The sequence below is a fragment of the Rissa tridactyla genome, unplaced genomic scaffold (assembly GCF_028500815.1).
Source record: "Rissa tridactyla isolate bRisTri1 unplaced genomic scaffold, bRisTri1.patW.cur.20221130 scaffold_47, whole genome shotgun sequence".
NCBI lineage: Eukaryota > Metazoa > Chordata > Aves > Charadriiformes > Laridae > Rissa > Rissa tridactyla.
Genome location: NW_026529679.1, coordinates 479,331 through 491,851, shown reverse-complemented (window position 1 = coordinate 491,851; position 12,521 = coordinate 479,331). Strand labels below are relative to the sequence as shown.

Genomic DNA, 12,521 nt, shown 5'->3' with positions numbered 1-12,521 from the left:
CTGGAGAAATCCTTTAGAGCCAAACACTGGGGCAAGGACCAGGCCAGTTGGTAAGATCTCAATCAATGGAGATGTTCAAGGTTTTATTTCCTTTTTATTAAAGATGGCGGTAGAGTTGTGTATCACAGAGCCCTGGGGGAAGACAGGAGTGACCGTGCAGCAAAGGTCCCTCCTCAGGGTCGGGGTACATGGCCAGAGATGGAGATGCCTGGTGTGTGGGACTGATCTGGGACAATTTTCCCGGAGCAGCTTCCCCAGGCTGTCCAAGGAGCACGGCACAGACCAGGCCCCTCTCTTTTGCACCTTTGGTGCCTTGCTTCCTTCACCATGGCTCTGCACCATGAGCACCCTGCTGTGTGCGCGCACCTGCAAACTCACACGGCTGAGCTCTCCGCTGGCGCTTTCCTCTCCTGGGCACATTCCACCCCAGCCCAACACCTCCCCAGCAATCCCTAATTCTCCTCCTCCCCTCTCCCCAGCACAATGGCCCAGTCTGGGCTGGCCCCACAGCAGTGCCCACCACAGGGTGCTGCAGAGCTCTGGTCACTCACAGCACAGCCCCAGCCCCCCTGAAGGACACAGCAGCTGCTGGGGGGCAGAGAGGGAGGTTCAGGCTCCCCATCAGTCCCAGGGCTTTTTACCTGGACCCAAGGGCAGGAGGAAACACAGGCCACTCACTCTCTGGCTCTCTACATTCATATTGTGCATCAGCACACCAAGTGTATTTACCCCTTCTCTGTCCCCACCAGCCCCACACTCCAGGACAGCATGACAGTCCTAGCCCTGCAGCTCCTCAGCCAGCTCCTGCGTCTCCCCAGTCTCTCTCCCCTGTGCCAGCTGGGTTCCCACTGACTCTCCTGTGATTGCAGAGTCCTCATTTCCCTGTCAATACCTGGAATTAGCACTTCACTTTTGTGTGATTCCACGCTTTGTGGAGCTCCAGTCACACCCCAGGCACACGCTGTCCATGGAGATCCCCTGGGATATCCAGGCAGCTACAGATTCCCCTCCTGGAAGATGTCTTCTGCCCTGTCGCATGTGGGAAAGAACTGGGTCTGGACCCCAGTGGCCATTCACCATCTCCACTGTCACTAGGCACCAAGAGGTGAGTCCTAAATCCAACCCTCTAACAGGTCACAACAGGACAATGAGCTTGTTTCTTTTGGAACCATGGAGTAATGGGCCCTTTTGGCGTGCAACAGCTTGGGCCTGTTCCTGAACGACCTTTGGAAAAACAGTGCGCAGGAAAGTGCGCAGGCAGTGCGCAGGAAAGATGCCTTTTTATGACAGAGGTGCTTTGAGGGAGTCAGCCTGGGCCCAGTGTTACACAGAAACTTTTCTACATGGGTTCCAGGTGAGACAGAGGAGGTTCAAGCTTCAGATCAAGTACGTGAAATCCAAATATTGCTCTACAAACATAAAACCCCAAATAGGAATAACAAGCATGATACTAAAACAAAGCATGGGCCTGGTGTGGGAGTCACTTACGTAGAAAGACGGGAAGTTTATCAGTATTGAAAAAAGTCCATGAAATCACCTTCCTCAGGGCATCCTTGAGCTCCTGGTTCCTCACGCTGTAGATGAGGGGGTTCACTGCTGGAGGAACCACCGAGTACAGCACTGCCACCACCAGATCAAGAACTGGGGAGGAGATGGAGGGGGGCTTCAGGTAGGTAAACATGCCAGTGCTGACAAACAGGGAGACCACGGCCAGGTGAGGGAGGCACGTGGAAAAGGCTTTGTGCCGTCCCTGCTGAGAGGGGATCCTCAGCACGGCCCTGAAGATCTGCACATAGGACAGCACGATGGAAACAAAGCAAACAAAAACAACAAAAGCACTAACCACAATAAGCCAAACTTCCCTGAGGGACTCTGACTCTGAAGAGGAAAGCTGGAGGATGTGGGGGATTTCACAGAAGAACTGGTCCACAGCATTGCCCTGGCAGAGGGGCAGGGAAAATGTACTGGCCGTGTGCAGCAGAGCATTGAGAAACCCACTGCCCCAGGCAGCTGCTGCCATGTGGACACAAGCTCTGCTGCCCATCAGGGTCCCGTAGTGCAGGGGTTTGCAGATGGCAACGTAGCGGTCATAGGACATGACGGTGAGAAAACAATAGTCCCCTACAATGAAGAAGAGAAAGAAAAAGGCCTGTGCAGCACATCCCCAGTAGGAGATGGCCCTGTTATCCCAGAGGGAATTGGCCATGGCTTTGGGGACAGTGGTGGACAGGGAGCCCAGGTCAAGAACAGAGAGGTTGAGGAGGAAGAAGTACATGGGGGTGTGGAGGCGGTGGTCACAGGCGATGGCGGTGATGATGAGGCCGTTGGCCAGGAGGGCAGCCAGGTAGATGCCCAGGAAGAGCCCGAAGTGCAAGAGCTGCAGCTCCCGTGTGTCTGCGAATGCCAGGAGGAGGAACTCGGTGATGGAGCTGCTGTTGGACATTTGTTGCCTCTGGGTGTGGAGCACTGAACAAGGAGGACAAGACAGTGAGAAGTTAGGGGAAACTTTTCTGAGCAAAATCAACACCATTTCTCATACTTCACACTCTCTGCCACTTTTCCATTTCCATGAGATCATTCAGCTCTGTGGCTGGAGCTCAGATTGTTTCTGGCCCAGTGTGCCAGGAGGAGCGGGACCTCTGCCCGCTGGCTGCCCAGGAGTCAGCCCTGCTCTGCAGCAGCAGATTCGTGGGAATGGGGTGGCCAGTCCTGGTGTTCCAATTTGTCAGATAAACCTCTCCTCATGGAAAAAGGGCTTGTCAGTCTCTGCACTCCCATTGCCATGAAACCACAGTTGCAAGAGTGTTGGAGAGAGGTTCTTATACAGCTCTCTCCTGTCTCAACTGGAGATTCTCTTGCATTTCAGAAACCCTCACCATTTCTGCTGCATTCAGGGACAGCAAAGGCAGTCCTGCCAGGCAAGGGGATTGTCTGAGGGTTAGTGCAGAGAGAGGGGAGCTGGTCTGTCCCTCTGTCTTGTTCCCAGCTGCCCTCTGCTTGTGCCTTTCTGAGACAGAGGGGAATCGCACTCGCGTGTTGACATGGAAAGACACCAGGCACTGCTGAGAGCAGAGAAACCCACTGCTGAGAGCTCAGTGTCTCACCCTTTCTCAAGGTCTCAGCACCCCACTTCTCGCCAAGGACACACATGGCTCCTTTCACAAACCCAGCAGCGTTTCCTTGGTCGTAGCGTCTCTGCGCTTCTCCACAGGGCATTCAGGTAACAGCAGGATGCTCCAGGATGGATTGGCATCCTGGAGGGCAGCACAATGCTTGGAAGGACACTCCAAGGAGATACCCAAGTGTCCTAGTGATGGTATGTCAGAAAGGGAAAGTCATCTCCTTCCTCAGGGGATGATAGAGACTGCATTGCCCACAGCCCCACAGGTTAGGGGAGAGCTTGGACACTTCATTTCCATGGAGACACTTTATGGGAAGGAATCACTAGACCGGTGCCTGACTCGGCTGCTGCAACTCCCATCCCCAGAGAGCCTGGCTGAGAGAACAAGAGAACAATCACAATATATCAAACAGGTTCAGAAACAAGGGAAAACGCAGTGATGGTCTGGCTGAGAGAGGCCAGGGCAGAGACAGCCGGGCACTCTGTTACAGGGACAGCGTTACCCCTACCCTGCTGTGCCCATCACCTCCCCAACATGAACTTTGCTGGCCCAGTTCTCTCAGCCCCTGTGCTCTGGAGAGAAAAATGGACACACGGCACGTGGTTAGAGAGCTGCAGCACGGCTCTGCTGGAGCTCTGGCTTCACAGGTGCTTCATGCCTTGAACCACAGAGCCCTGAGGGCTGAGGCTTTGCTGGGTGGGAGAGGAGGTGAAGGGGCTTGCTCAGGGGAAGGGGTCTGCATTGGAGGGGATCATACAGAGTTTTATGAATCCTTCTCCCACAGCATTTCTGGTTTCTCTTTTCTCTCATTCCCTGATCCTATCCCTGCTGCCGGGATATTTTCCTCCTGGGAGGTGTTTCCCTGTCCCATGTCTTTTCCCTTCAGCTCTCACAGACCCCATCCCAACCCCTGTGCACTCCCCTTGGCCCCACAGAAACCTGCCTGTTTGCCGGGCACTGCCTGGGTTCATGTTCCTGTTTGCAGGTGGAAAAGGGCAGGTCAGAACAACCCCGATGGGTCCAGCAGAGCTGATGCTGGTGCTGCCCATGGGCAGAGGAGTGGCTGAAGGCACTCCAGGAGGTTCCTGGCAGACCTACTGACCACTCAAAGCTACAGCTCAGGAGTCTCACTGGCTTCTTCCAACTTCAGAGCTCCCTATACATTTATCAGATTTTGTACCTCCCCACCCTCTCACTAGGAAAATAAAAACACAAACGCAGGAAAGCTCCTTATCTGTAATGTAATTCCTGCCTTGAGCTTCCCCTTGAAAAGTGCCCTCAGAAATGTCCTGGGGGTGAACTGCAGCTGAGAGCAGCCCTGACCCACGCAGCACCCCCTTGACAGCAGGACACTCTCCTGCCACGAGTTGCCTCTTCCACCCACACCTTCTCCCCGCACTGCTGCTGGCAGCTCCTCAGGGAAACCGAGGGCTCATCCTGAGAGGAGATAAGTCCCTGCCACAGCACAAAGCACCCTTGGGTGCAGGGACCCTGCTCTGAAGGACAGACCCCTGGCTGCACACCCACGTTCACACTCTGCAGCCATCCCCGGGTGAAGGCAGCTGATGTGCCCTGTCCCTTTGACAGAGCCATGGGGAAGCCCTGCTCCAAAGCAAGTCCTTTTTCTCTATGTTGGAGAACCTCTGAGAGACCTCCTGATAGATCCCAGAGGCTGTGGGATGTGCCAGCTTCAGGAGATCATTCCAGGAACCGCAGCTGCATTGCCCTGCAGCCAGAGACTTACCCTGTTCAGGGCTGGGAAGATTTTTCTCCAGCTGAGCTCTCCTCTCTCCTCCCACCCCAGACTGCCTTTACACCCTCTCTGCCTCCCTCCTCTGCCCTCGCTGCCTGCAGGCAGTGCCCTCAGCCCTGCTGCGCTTGGCAGAGGAGCTGCTCCTGGGCAGAGCTGTCTCTCTGCAGCGCTGCCCGCTTGCCATGAGCTCCCTCCATGCCAGGAGCCCAGCCCAGCTCAGCAGCAGAGGACCAGCCCAAGGCAGCCCTTTCTCTGCCCCCTCGGGGCTCCCTCCAGGTGTCCCTGGGGCTCCAGGGGAACCTGCTGATGTAATCGCTGATGTTCCCTCCCTCAGCTGGAGATACACTTATGTCCTGTGGCATTTCTTGTATTAGAAAAGAGGTGGTAGGAGAATCACCTCTTCTTGTCCCAATAGTAGACACCAGAAGGGTGAAAGGGAAGGATCTCATTTTTCCAAGCTCGGGGGATGATTCCATTGAGTGAATTAGGACATTTCACCCTGGGTCTGTAGTCCCAGGGCTGGCAAGACACTGAGTGCTCTTTTGTCAACCCCACATCTCTGCTCTGACGCAATGTCTACCCACACGGGGTCTTGGACACTTGGTACCGGGTTTCCTTAAGGCAAGTAGGAGCTTGCCTGGTGACACAGCTGGGGTGCTTCAGCCCAAATGTGCAGCAATCCCCTCAGCCCGGGGCACAGACAGGATGAGCTGGAGCCATTACTGATGCAGACAGAACTCTGGCCGGGATGGCATACACTGCCCAGACATGGTGGCACAGCTCAGTACAGCAGGTGTCCAAGGACAGCATCCTGCAGGCACAGCAAGGATGGAAACTCAGGCTAAACTTAAGAGGCAATTCAAGGGCACCATGATGCGTGTTTGAAACATCCGGAACAGTTAAAGAAGAAACAAAGATAGTGTGTGGCCACCACTGAGTTTCATGAGAGCAGGTGTGGATAGATCTGCGATTGTCTATGTCCTCTTTGCCTCGATATTTCCCTGCAAGGTCTCCGGGGCCTCTGTGACTTGAGGCAGGACCCAGGAGGAGAACAACCAGCGGTGGATGGGCATCAAGTCAGGAGTCACTTGAGCAAGCACCATCCTCACCAGTCTCTAGGACAGGATGGGTGGCATCCCAGGGAGCTGAGAGAGCAGGCTGATGTCACAAAGAGGCCCCTTCCATCATCTTTGAAAGTGGGGGCACTCCCTGATGACTGGTGGCACCCAAATATTGCATGCACCTTTCAGAAATGCCCCATGGATGAGCAGGGGAGTGAAAGGCTGTGCTCGAGAGCAGGTCCCCTCAGGTCACAATTCTTTCATGACTGAAAGAGAAGGTGACAGGATTTAGCCAGGGGAGACTCTGCCTGGCCATCCGACTTGCTTTATGTGAAGAAAGGCCATGACTGTTAGGTGCAAGGAGACACGTAGTTATCTTTGACCTGGAAGTCAGCAAGGTTTCCAGCATTGTCCCACAGAACACTCTTATGCCCAAGCTAGGATGGCTAATGCCTGCATGGATGGCTAATGGATAGCTAAAACCACCTGTACAGGCGGGCTCGGAGGGACATGGTCAATGCGTGTTACACTGCCTGGAGGCCTGTAGATTGTAAGGTTCTGCAGGGGTCTAGCCTGCAACCTGCCCTGTTTAATGTGTTTTTAATGACCCAGAGGAGACGAGAGAGTGCTTTTTCATAACAGTTGTAGATGACAGCATATGGAGGAGAGCAGACACGGTGCTGGAGCTCAAGGCTACCGCCCAAAGGACAAAGACAGGCTGGAAGGCTGGGCCAAAAGGAAGCACACAGTATCCAATGATGACAAAGCCAAAGTCCTCCCCTTGAGGTGCACTCATCCTGTGCAATGGCAGAGGGCATGGGGCTGCATGGCTGGATAGCGGCTCTGCAGGAAAGACTTTGGTGGTCCTTGGGTTTCATTGGGACAACCAGGAGCCGTCAGCAAGGGAGGCCAAAAGCATTCCGGGCTGTATGAGCAGGAGCACAGACAGTGGAAGTGACGATCCCCTTCTGCTCAGGACTTTTTACACCACATCCAGGTTACTTCTTTGGTTTATGTCACTGGATCTCTTCTAGCAAGTGACCAGGATGTGTTTGGAGAAAGCCCTCAGTAACTGGTCTGGCCCTGCAGGAGGCTGCTCGAGACACCTCCCGATGTCCCATCCAGCCTAAATATGACTGTCCTTTCTTCCCCTTCATTTTTTCAAATTAGGGAAAGCTCTCAGGTTGTCTCTGACCACAGAAGTCATTCACATCAGGTGCCAGGGTGCTTCACAGGTGCCCCCAGACAGCCCTGACCACATCCTTTTCATTCCTTGAAACCACAACTGCTTCTCTTTTTTTATCCAAACCCACTCCAAAATGAACGACTTCCTTGTTCATCCATTCCCCCTTGGCCATGCTTTTCTTTTTTCTTACAACCTTGGGGTATATCTGAGGTGGTTGGTATGCTGATTTTCAAACTCAGGTGGCAACTCCATTAAGCAAATCATTCTCTTTCATTACCTGTGGGATCCTGCAATTCCCCATATTCTTATCTGGTTTGAGGCACTGTCCACAAAACCTGCAATGTTGACCATTTGGACTTTGAGTCCAGAGGGATCTTGACACACCTGGGGACTTGGCCAAATGAAACCTCCTGAAGTTTCATAAGGCAAAGGGGGCAAGGTGTGCACTGGGGGCAGAACAAAGGCGGTGCACTGGGACAGGCTGTGACGCAACTGGCTGAGGAGTGTCCTGGGCAGAAGGGTGTGGGAGTTATGGTGGATGCCATAGATGGATCCCATTGTGAAAGGAGGACGGAGAAACTGGAGAAAGTCCAGAGGAAGTCTGTCGGGATGGGGTTAGGGGCCTGAAGCACGTGAGCTGTGTGGAGAGGCTGAGACAACCGGTCCTCTTTAGTCTGCTGAAGGGGAGGCACAGGGCAGTCTAAGAGCAGGTGACATCTTCCTGGAGAGATGAAGGTGGAGGCAAACTCTTCTGCTGTGGCAGATGTTTGGCAGAGGCAACAGCGGCAAGCATCCTCCATGGAGCTTTATACTGAATATTAGGAAAAACGGAGTAGGCGGACGTTGCCCTGCAGCAGGACACCCATCGACTCTCTGTTATCTCCATCTTTGGAGGTTTTCAGCTCCCCAGAATGTCACCCAACCTGACCCTGGGATTGACAACCCTACCTTTGGGTGAGAGGCTGGACCAGAGGCTCCCCCACCAACCCCTTTCCCAAAAGCCCTTCCATGAGCCTGTGCCTTGCAGTGTGCCCCAGGAGAAGAGAGTCAGGTACAGGTGAGGCTTTCTACAGTAGAGGCTCATGGGACAATTCAGGGTGGCATTGTCCTGTGTTCAGTAGGTATCTCGTCCTACCTTTGATTACTCTTTACATTTCCTGGCCAGGCTCCTTACCCATGCGGTGCTTTAGGCTGTGGAGAAGCTCAAAACCAACTCTTTGACTCGGTTACTTTCATTTGACGTGCTGAAACGCAGGGCAGACGAAGGCAGTTCAGAGCTTCTAGGATCTCTGCTGCACGGTTAGGACTCAGCAGACTGGAAATGCAGGTAGCGGTGTTGTGTCAGTGTACTCCAGGGGTCAGGAGCAGTGGGTACCGGTCACAACACCGCATGCAAAATTTGCCTTCCTTTGTGCCTTTCCAGAGATCTGGGATCTGTACCTTGGCCTCTACCAAGTACCCTATCCCCCCCCTCCACCTCTTACTGGAACCAGGGAGAAAATACACGAAGCGGGCATGAATTCAGGGCAATTCTGTCTACAAGGTGTCATCTTTAAATGATGACAAAGAGATAGCAGTGAGAGCAAAACCACTGTTCGAAGAACTTCATGCCAGAGGCTAACTACTGAAAATGACACCCACTCTGACAAGTAATAGTAACTGTCGGGAAGGAAATAAAAGAACTTTAGTTCATCCTCATGAAGAATAAGTGTTCCCTTGCAGCACTGTCCTCTTTCTGTTCTTAGTGATAGTGCCATGAATTCCAAAACATGCTTGAGAGCTTCTCTGTTTTCCCTTGTCTCTGAAACTCAGCCTTCTCAGACCTGGAAAGGACTACTTCAAATCTCTGCCACCCAAATCTCTCCCATTGTTTCTCATGCTTTTACCCCAAGACCTTTCTTCCCATCGCTTCAGCACGCTGTGGAGCCTCTTGTTTAGCTGGGTGAAGTCAGGGTACTCTCTCGCACAGCCTGGCCTAAAAATCCTCTCTAGGTCATGATCCCGCTTCTATCACCTCATGTTACGTACAGCTCCAGCCCCCTTCTGCAGAGCTCCAGTGACTGGGCAGGTTTCCTTTTTTTCCTGCTTATTCACCTTCGCTACATTTTTTTAATTGTATTCATACCAATTATTGTCTGATGTAACGCATTTATCTCCTCACAACTTCACCCATTTCCAGTTGCAGTCTGAGACATCTCCCCTCTTGCAGCAGACATTGTGCAAAATCCTATGGAAGGCCACTTTCCATGCTATGGAATGTCACTTCAGTGCTGCATGTTCATTTGGGTTAAAAATGGCCCATCCTGCCTGGAGTTGTACAGCAGTTGTGTCACACAGTAGCCAGTGTCAGAGGGAAGAGGGAGGCAGCGGGAACTGGAATGGTTTGGGCTCAAATGGAACTCAGACCCTGAGCTGGCAGGACAACACTGGCCGCAGTCGGACACAGGTTCCCTGAGACGACTGTGAGTTCAGACCATGGGCGTGGAGGATGCACAAACCTCTTGAAGTCCCATCTCGGCAGGGGAAGAGGAAGGGTTTGTGAGACACATGGGCATGCAGGGAAAGAGGTGAATTTTCACTCTGAGGCAGCAGAATGAGGAGGATACGCACTTCAGCGCTGGGTTGTGGAGCTAAATAGAGGATTCTAGCATGTCTGGGGCTTGCAAATCTTGGGGGATAAATGAGCATTGACAACGCTTTTGGAAGAAAGCAAATAGGTTGGGAGGGGACACCCACAGCAATTGGAAACTGCTCATAAATCCAGAGCTTTTTTTGGAGCTAACGAATCTGGCACAGGCATGGGACAGTGTAGCTGCGGTGGGCATGGCTTTGGGCCTTGACACCCCAACAGACCTGAGTAGGCTTCTGCCTCTTCCACTGAGACCCATGAGAAGGCACTCGCTCCTTAAAGCTCCAGCACCTCGTTGCCTCCTCACCCACCCGCCACAGAGCCTGCAAAGGGTCCTCCTGCTGACCAGTACCCGGCTTCACACACTCACACATTACACAGAGCCCTGAGCATTCCAAGAGGGAAAGGAGCTCCCTCCCCAAAGGATGGGGGTCAGGCCTTGGCCATCCTGCTCGGGGAAGCAAATCAAGGGCTTTCGCAATGACTTCCATGTTTAAATTTCTTCCTGTAGCAAGTGTCTCTGACATCCTTTCCTGCTTCACCAGCCCCCAGGGACAGGAACTTTGTCTGCTCATTCCCTCCTTGGTCTCTTCAGAGGCGGAGATCAGCAGGGCCTGCTAACACCCCCAGAAACCTGGAGGTTTGCTTCTGACTTTTACTTCTCCGGGGGCTTGCTCAGTCTTTCAGGATCTGCAGTGCAGGAACTCGGCACCAGAGGGCTCATTAACACGCCAAACGCCCTAAGGAGCCAGCTCTGAGCCTAATTCTCCTTTAGTCTTCCATTCTTATGGGGTTCATGAGAGAGGTGTCAGGAGTGGAGTCAAAGTGAAAAGATGCCAAAGCCAAGAGCCCAAGTGAATGAAATACTGGATTTTCAATAGCCAGTTCTGCATTAACACAGTGCTGCAGCTGGGTTACAGCACTGTCCTCTTTCTGAGGAATTTGAAAAGTCACAGAATCACCAAATGATAAGGGTTGGAAGGGACCTCGGGAGATCGTCTAGTCCAACCCCCCTGCCAAAGCAGGGTCACCTAGAACAGGTGAAAGTCTTCCCTACAGAAGTCTTCTCTAGGTGCTGATCCCAATGATATCACCTCATGTTATGTACGGCTCCATCCTCCTTCTGCAGAGCTTCATTGATGGGCAGTTTTCCTGTTTCTTTCATGGTGGTTAGCCTTCCCTGCCTTTTTGTATTGTATGCATATCAAATAGTGTCAGAAGCAACACATTTATCCTCCACACCTTCACCCATTTCCAGCTGCAGTCTGAGATGTTTCCCCTCTTGGAGCAGACATTGTGCAAAGCTGCTCCATGTAGGGAAACCCACTTTAGTGCTGCATATTCGTTTGGGTTAGAGAGAAGCCCCAAAGACACGCTGAGCTAGTTTTTCAAACAGTTTCAAAGTGGCGTAAAAGATTAAATCCAGAAAAGCCAAGTTAAAAAAAGGGAGGAAAAATGGGCACAGCTGTATATTCTGAACTGACAAATTTTCTGTCAGTGAAGAGAAACTCCCACAGCCTATGGGATGTTTTCATCAGTTGTCCCTGTCGGAAGATGGATTTCTTGGGCCTCTTGGCTTGACCCTGCTGCACTCCCATTTCCAGCAAGAGGAAAAGCTCCAACTGAGGCATCAAACTGTTGCCCATCGTGCCTGGAGAGCCAGGACAGTTGTGTCACACAATACCCAGTGTCAGAGGCGAGAGGGAGGTAGTGCGAATTGAAATTGTTTGGGCTCAAATGTAGGAAATACTGTTTTCCACAATATTCTCCTGGAGAAACTGGCTGCTTATGGCTTGTATGTTCGAACGATTCACTGGGTGAAAAACTGGCTGGAAGGCGGGCCCCAAAGAGTGGTGGTGAATGGAGTTCCATCCAGTTGGCAGCCGGTCACAAGTGGTGTTCCCCAGGGCTCGGTGCTGGGCCCCATTCTCTTTAAAGCCTTTCTCAATTATCTGGACGAATGTGTCGACCTGCTTGAGGGTAGGTTGGCTCTGCAGAGGGATCTGCACAGGATGGATCGATGGGCCGAGGCCAATGGTATGAGGTTGAACAAGGCCAAGTGCCGCGTCCTGCACTTGTTTCACAACAACGCCATGCAGCGCCACAGGCCTGGGGAGGAGTCACTCGAAAGCTGCCCGGCAGAAAAGGACCTGGGGGTGTTGGTCAACAGCCGGCTGACTACGAGCCAGCAGTGTGCCCAGGTGGCCAAGAAGGCCAACAGCATCCTGGATTTTATCAGGAACAGTGTGGTGAGTTGGACCACGGAAGTGATCGTCCCCCTGTGCTGGGCACTGGTGAGGCCCCACCTGGAGTGCTGTGTCCAGTTTTATGCCCCTCACTACAGGAAAGACATTGTGGGGCTGCAGCGGGTCCAGAGGAGGGCAAGGGAGCTGGCGAGGGGTCTGGAGCACAAGTCCTGTGAGGAGCGTCTGAGGGAAATGGGGGTGTTCAGCGTGGAGAAGAGGAGGCTGAGGGGAGACCTTCTTGCTCTCTGCAACTCCCTGAAAGGAGGGTGTAGAGAGGTGGGGGTTGGTCTCTTCTCCCAACTAACAAGTGATAGGACAAGAGGAAATGGCCTCAAGTTGCGCCAGGAGAAGTTTAGATTGGACATTAAGAAAAATTTTTACACTGAAAGGGTTATCAAATATTGGAACAGGCTGCCCAGGGAGGTGGTGGAATCCCCATCCCTGGAGGTATTTCAAATTCGACGGGTAGACGTAGTGCTTAGCATGGTTCAGTGATGGGTTTTGTCAGTGTTAGGTTGATGGTT

General features: G+C 52.7%; 1 protein-coding gene across 1 annotated transcript; it reads right to left on the bottom strand.

Annotated features, from left to right (window-relative positions):
- Nucleotides 1-1,480: 1,480 nt before the first annotated feature.
- On the bottom strand, nt 1,481-2,443 carry LOC128903580 (olfactory receptor 14J1-like). Its single transcript, XM_054187594.1, has one exon. The coding sequence runs from the start codon at nt 2,441-2,443 to the stop codon at nt 1,481-1,483; it is 963 nt and encodes a 320-aa protein (XP_054043569.1).
- Between the last annotated feature and the right edge of the window lie 10,078 nt (nt 2,444-12,521).

Coding starts and splice junctions, on each gene's coding strand:
- LOC128903580 (XM_054187594.1), bottom strand. CDS start 2,443: ATGTCCAACAGCAGCTCCATCACCGAGTTCCTCCTCCTGGCATTCGCA.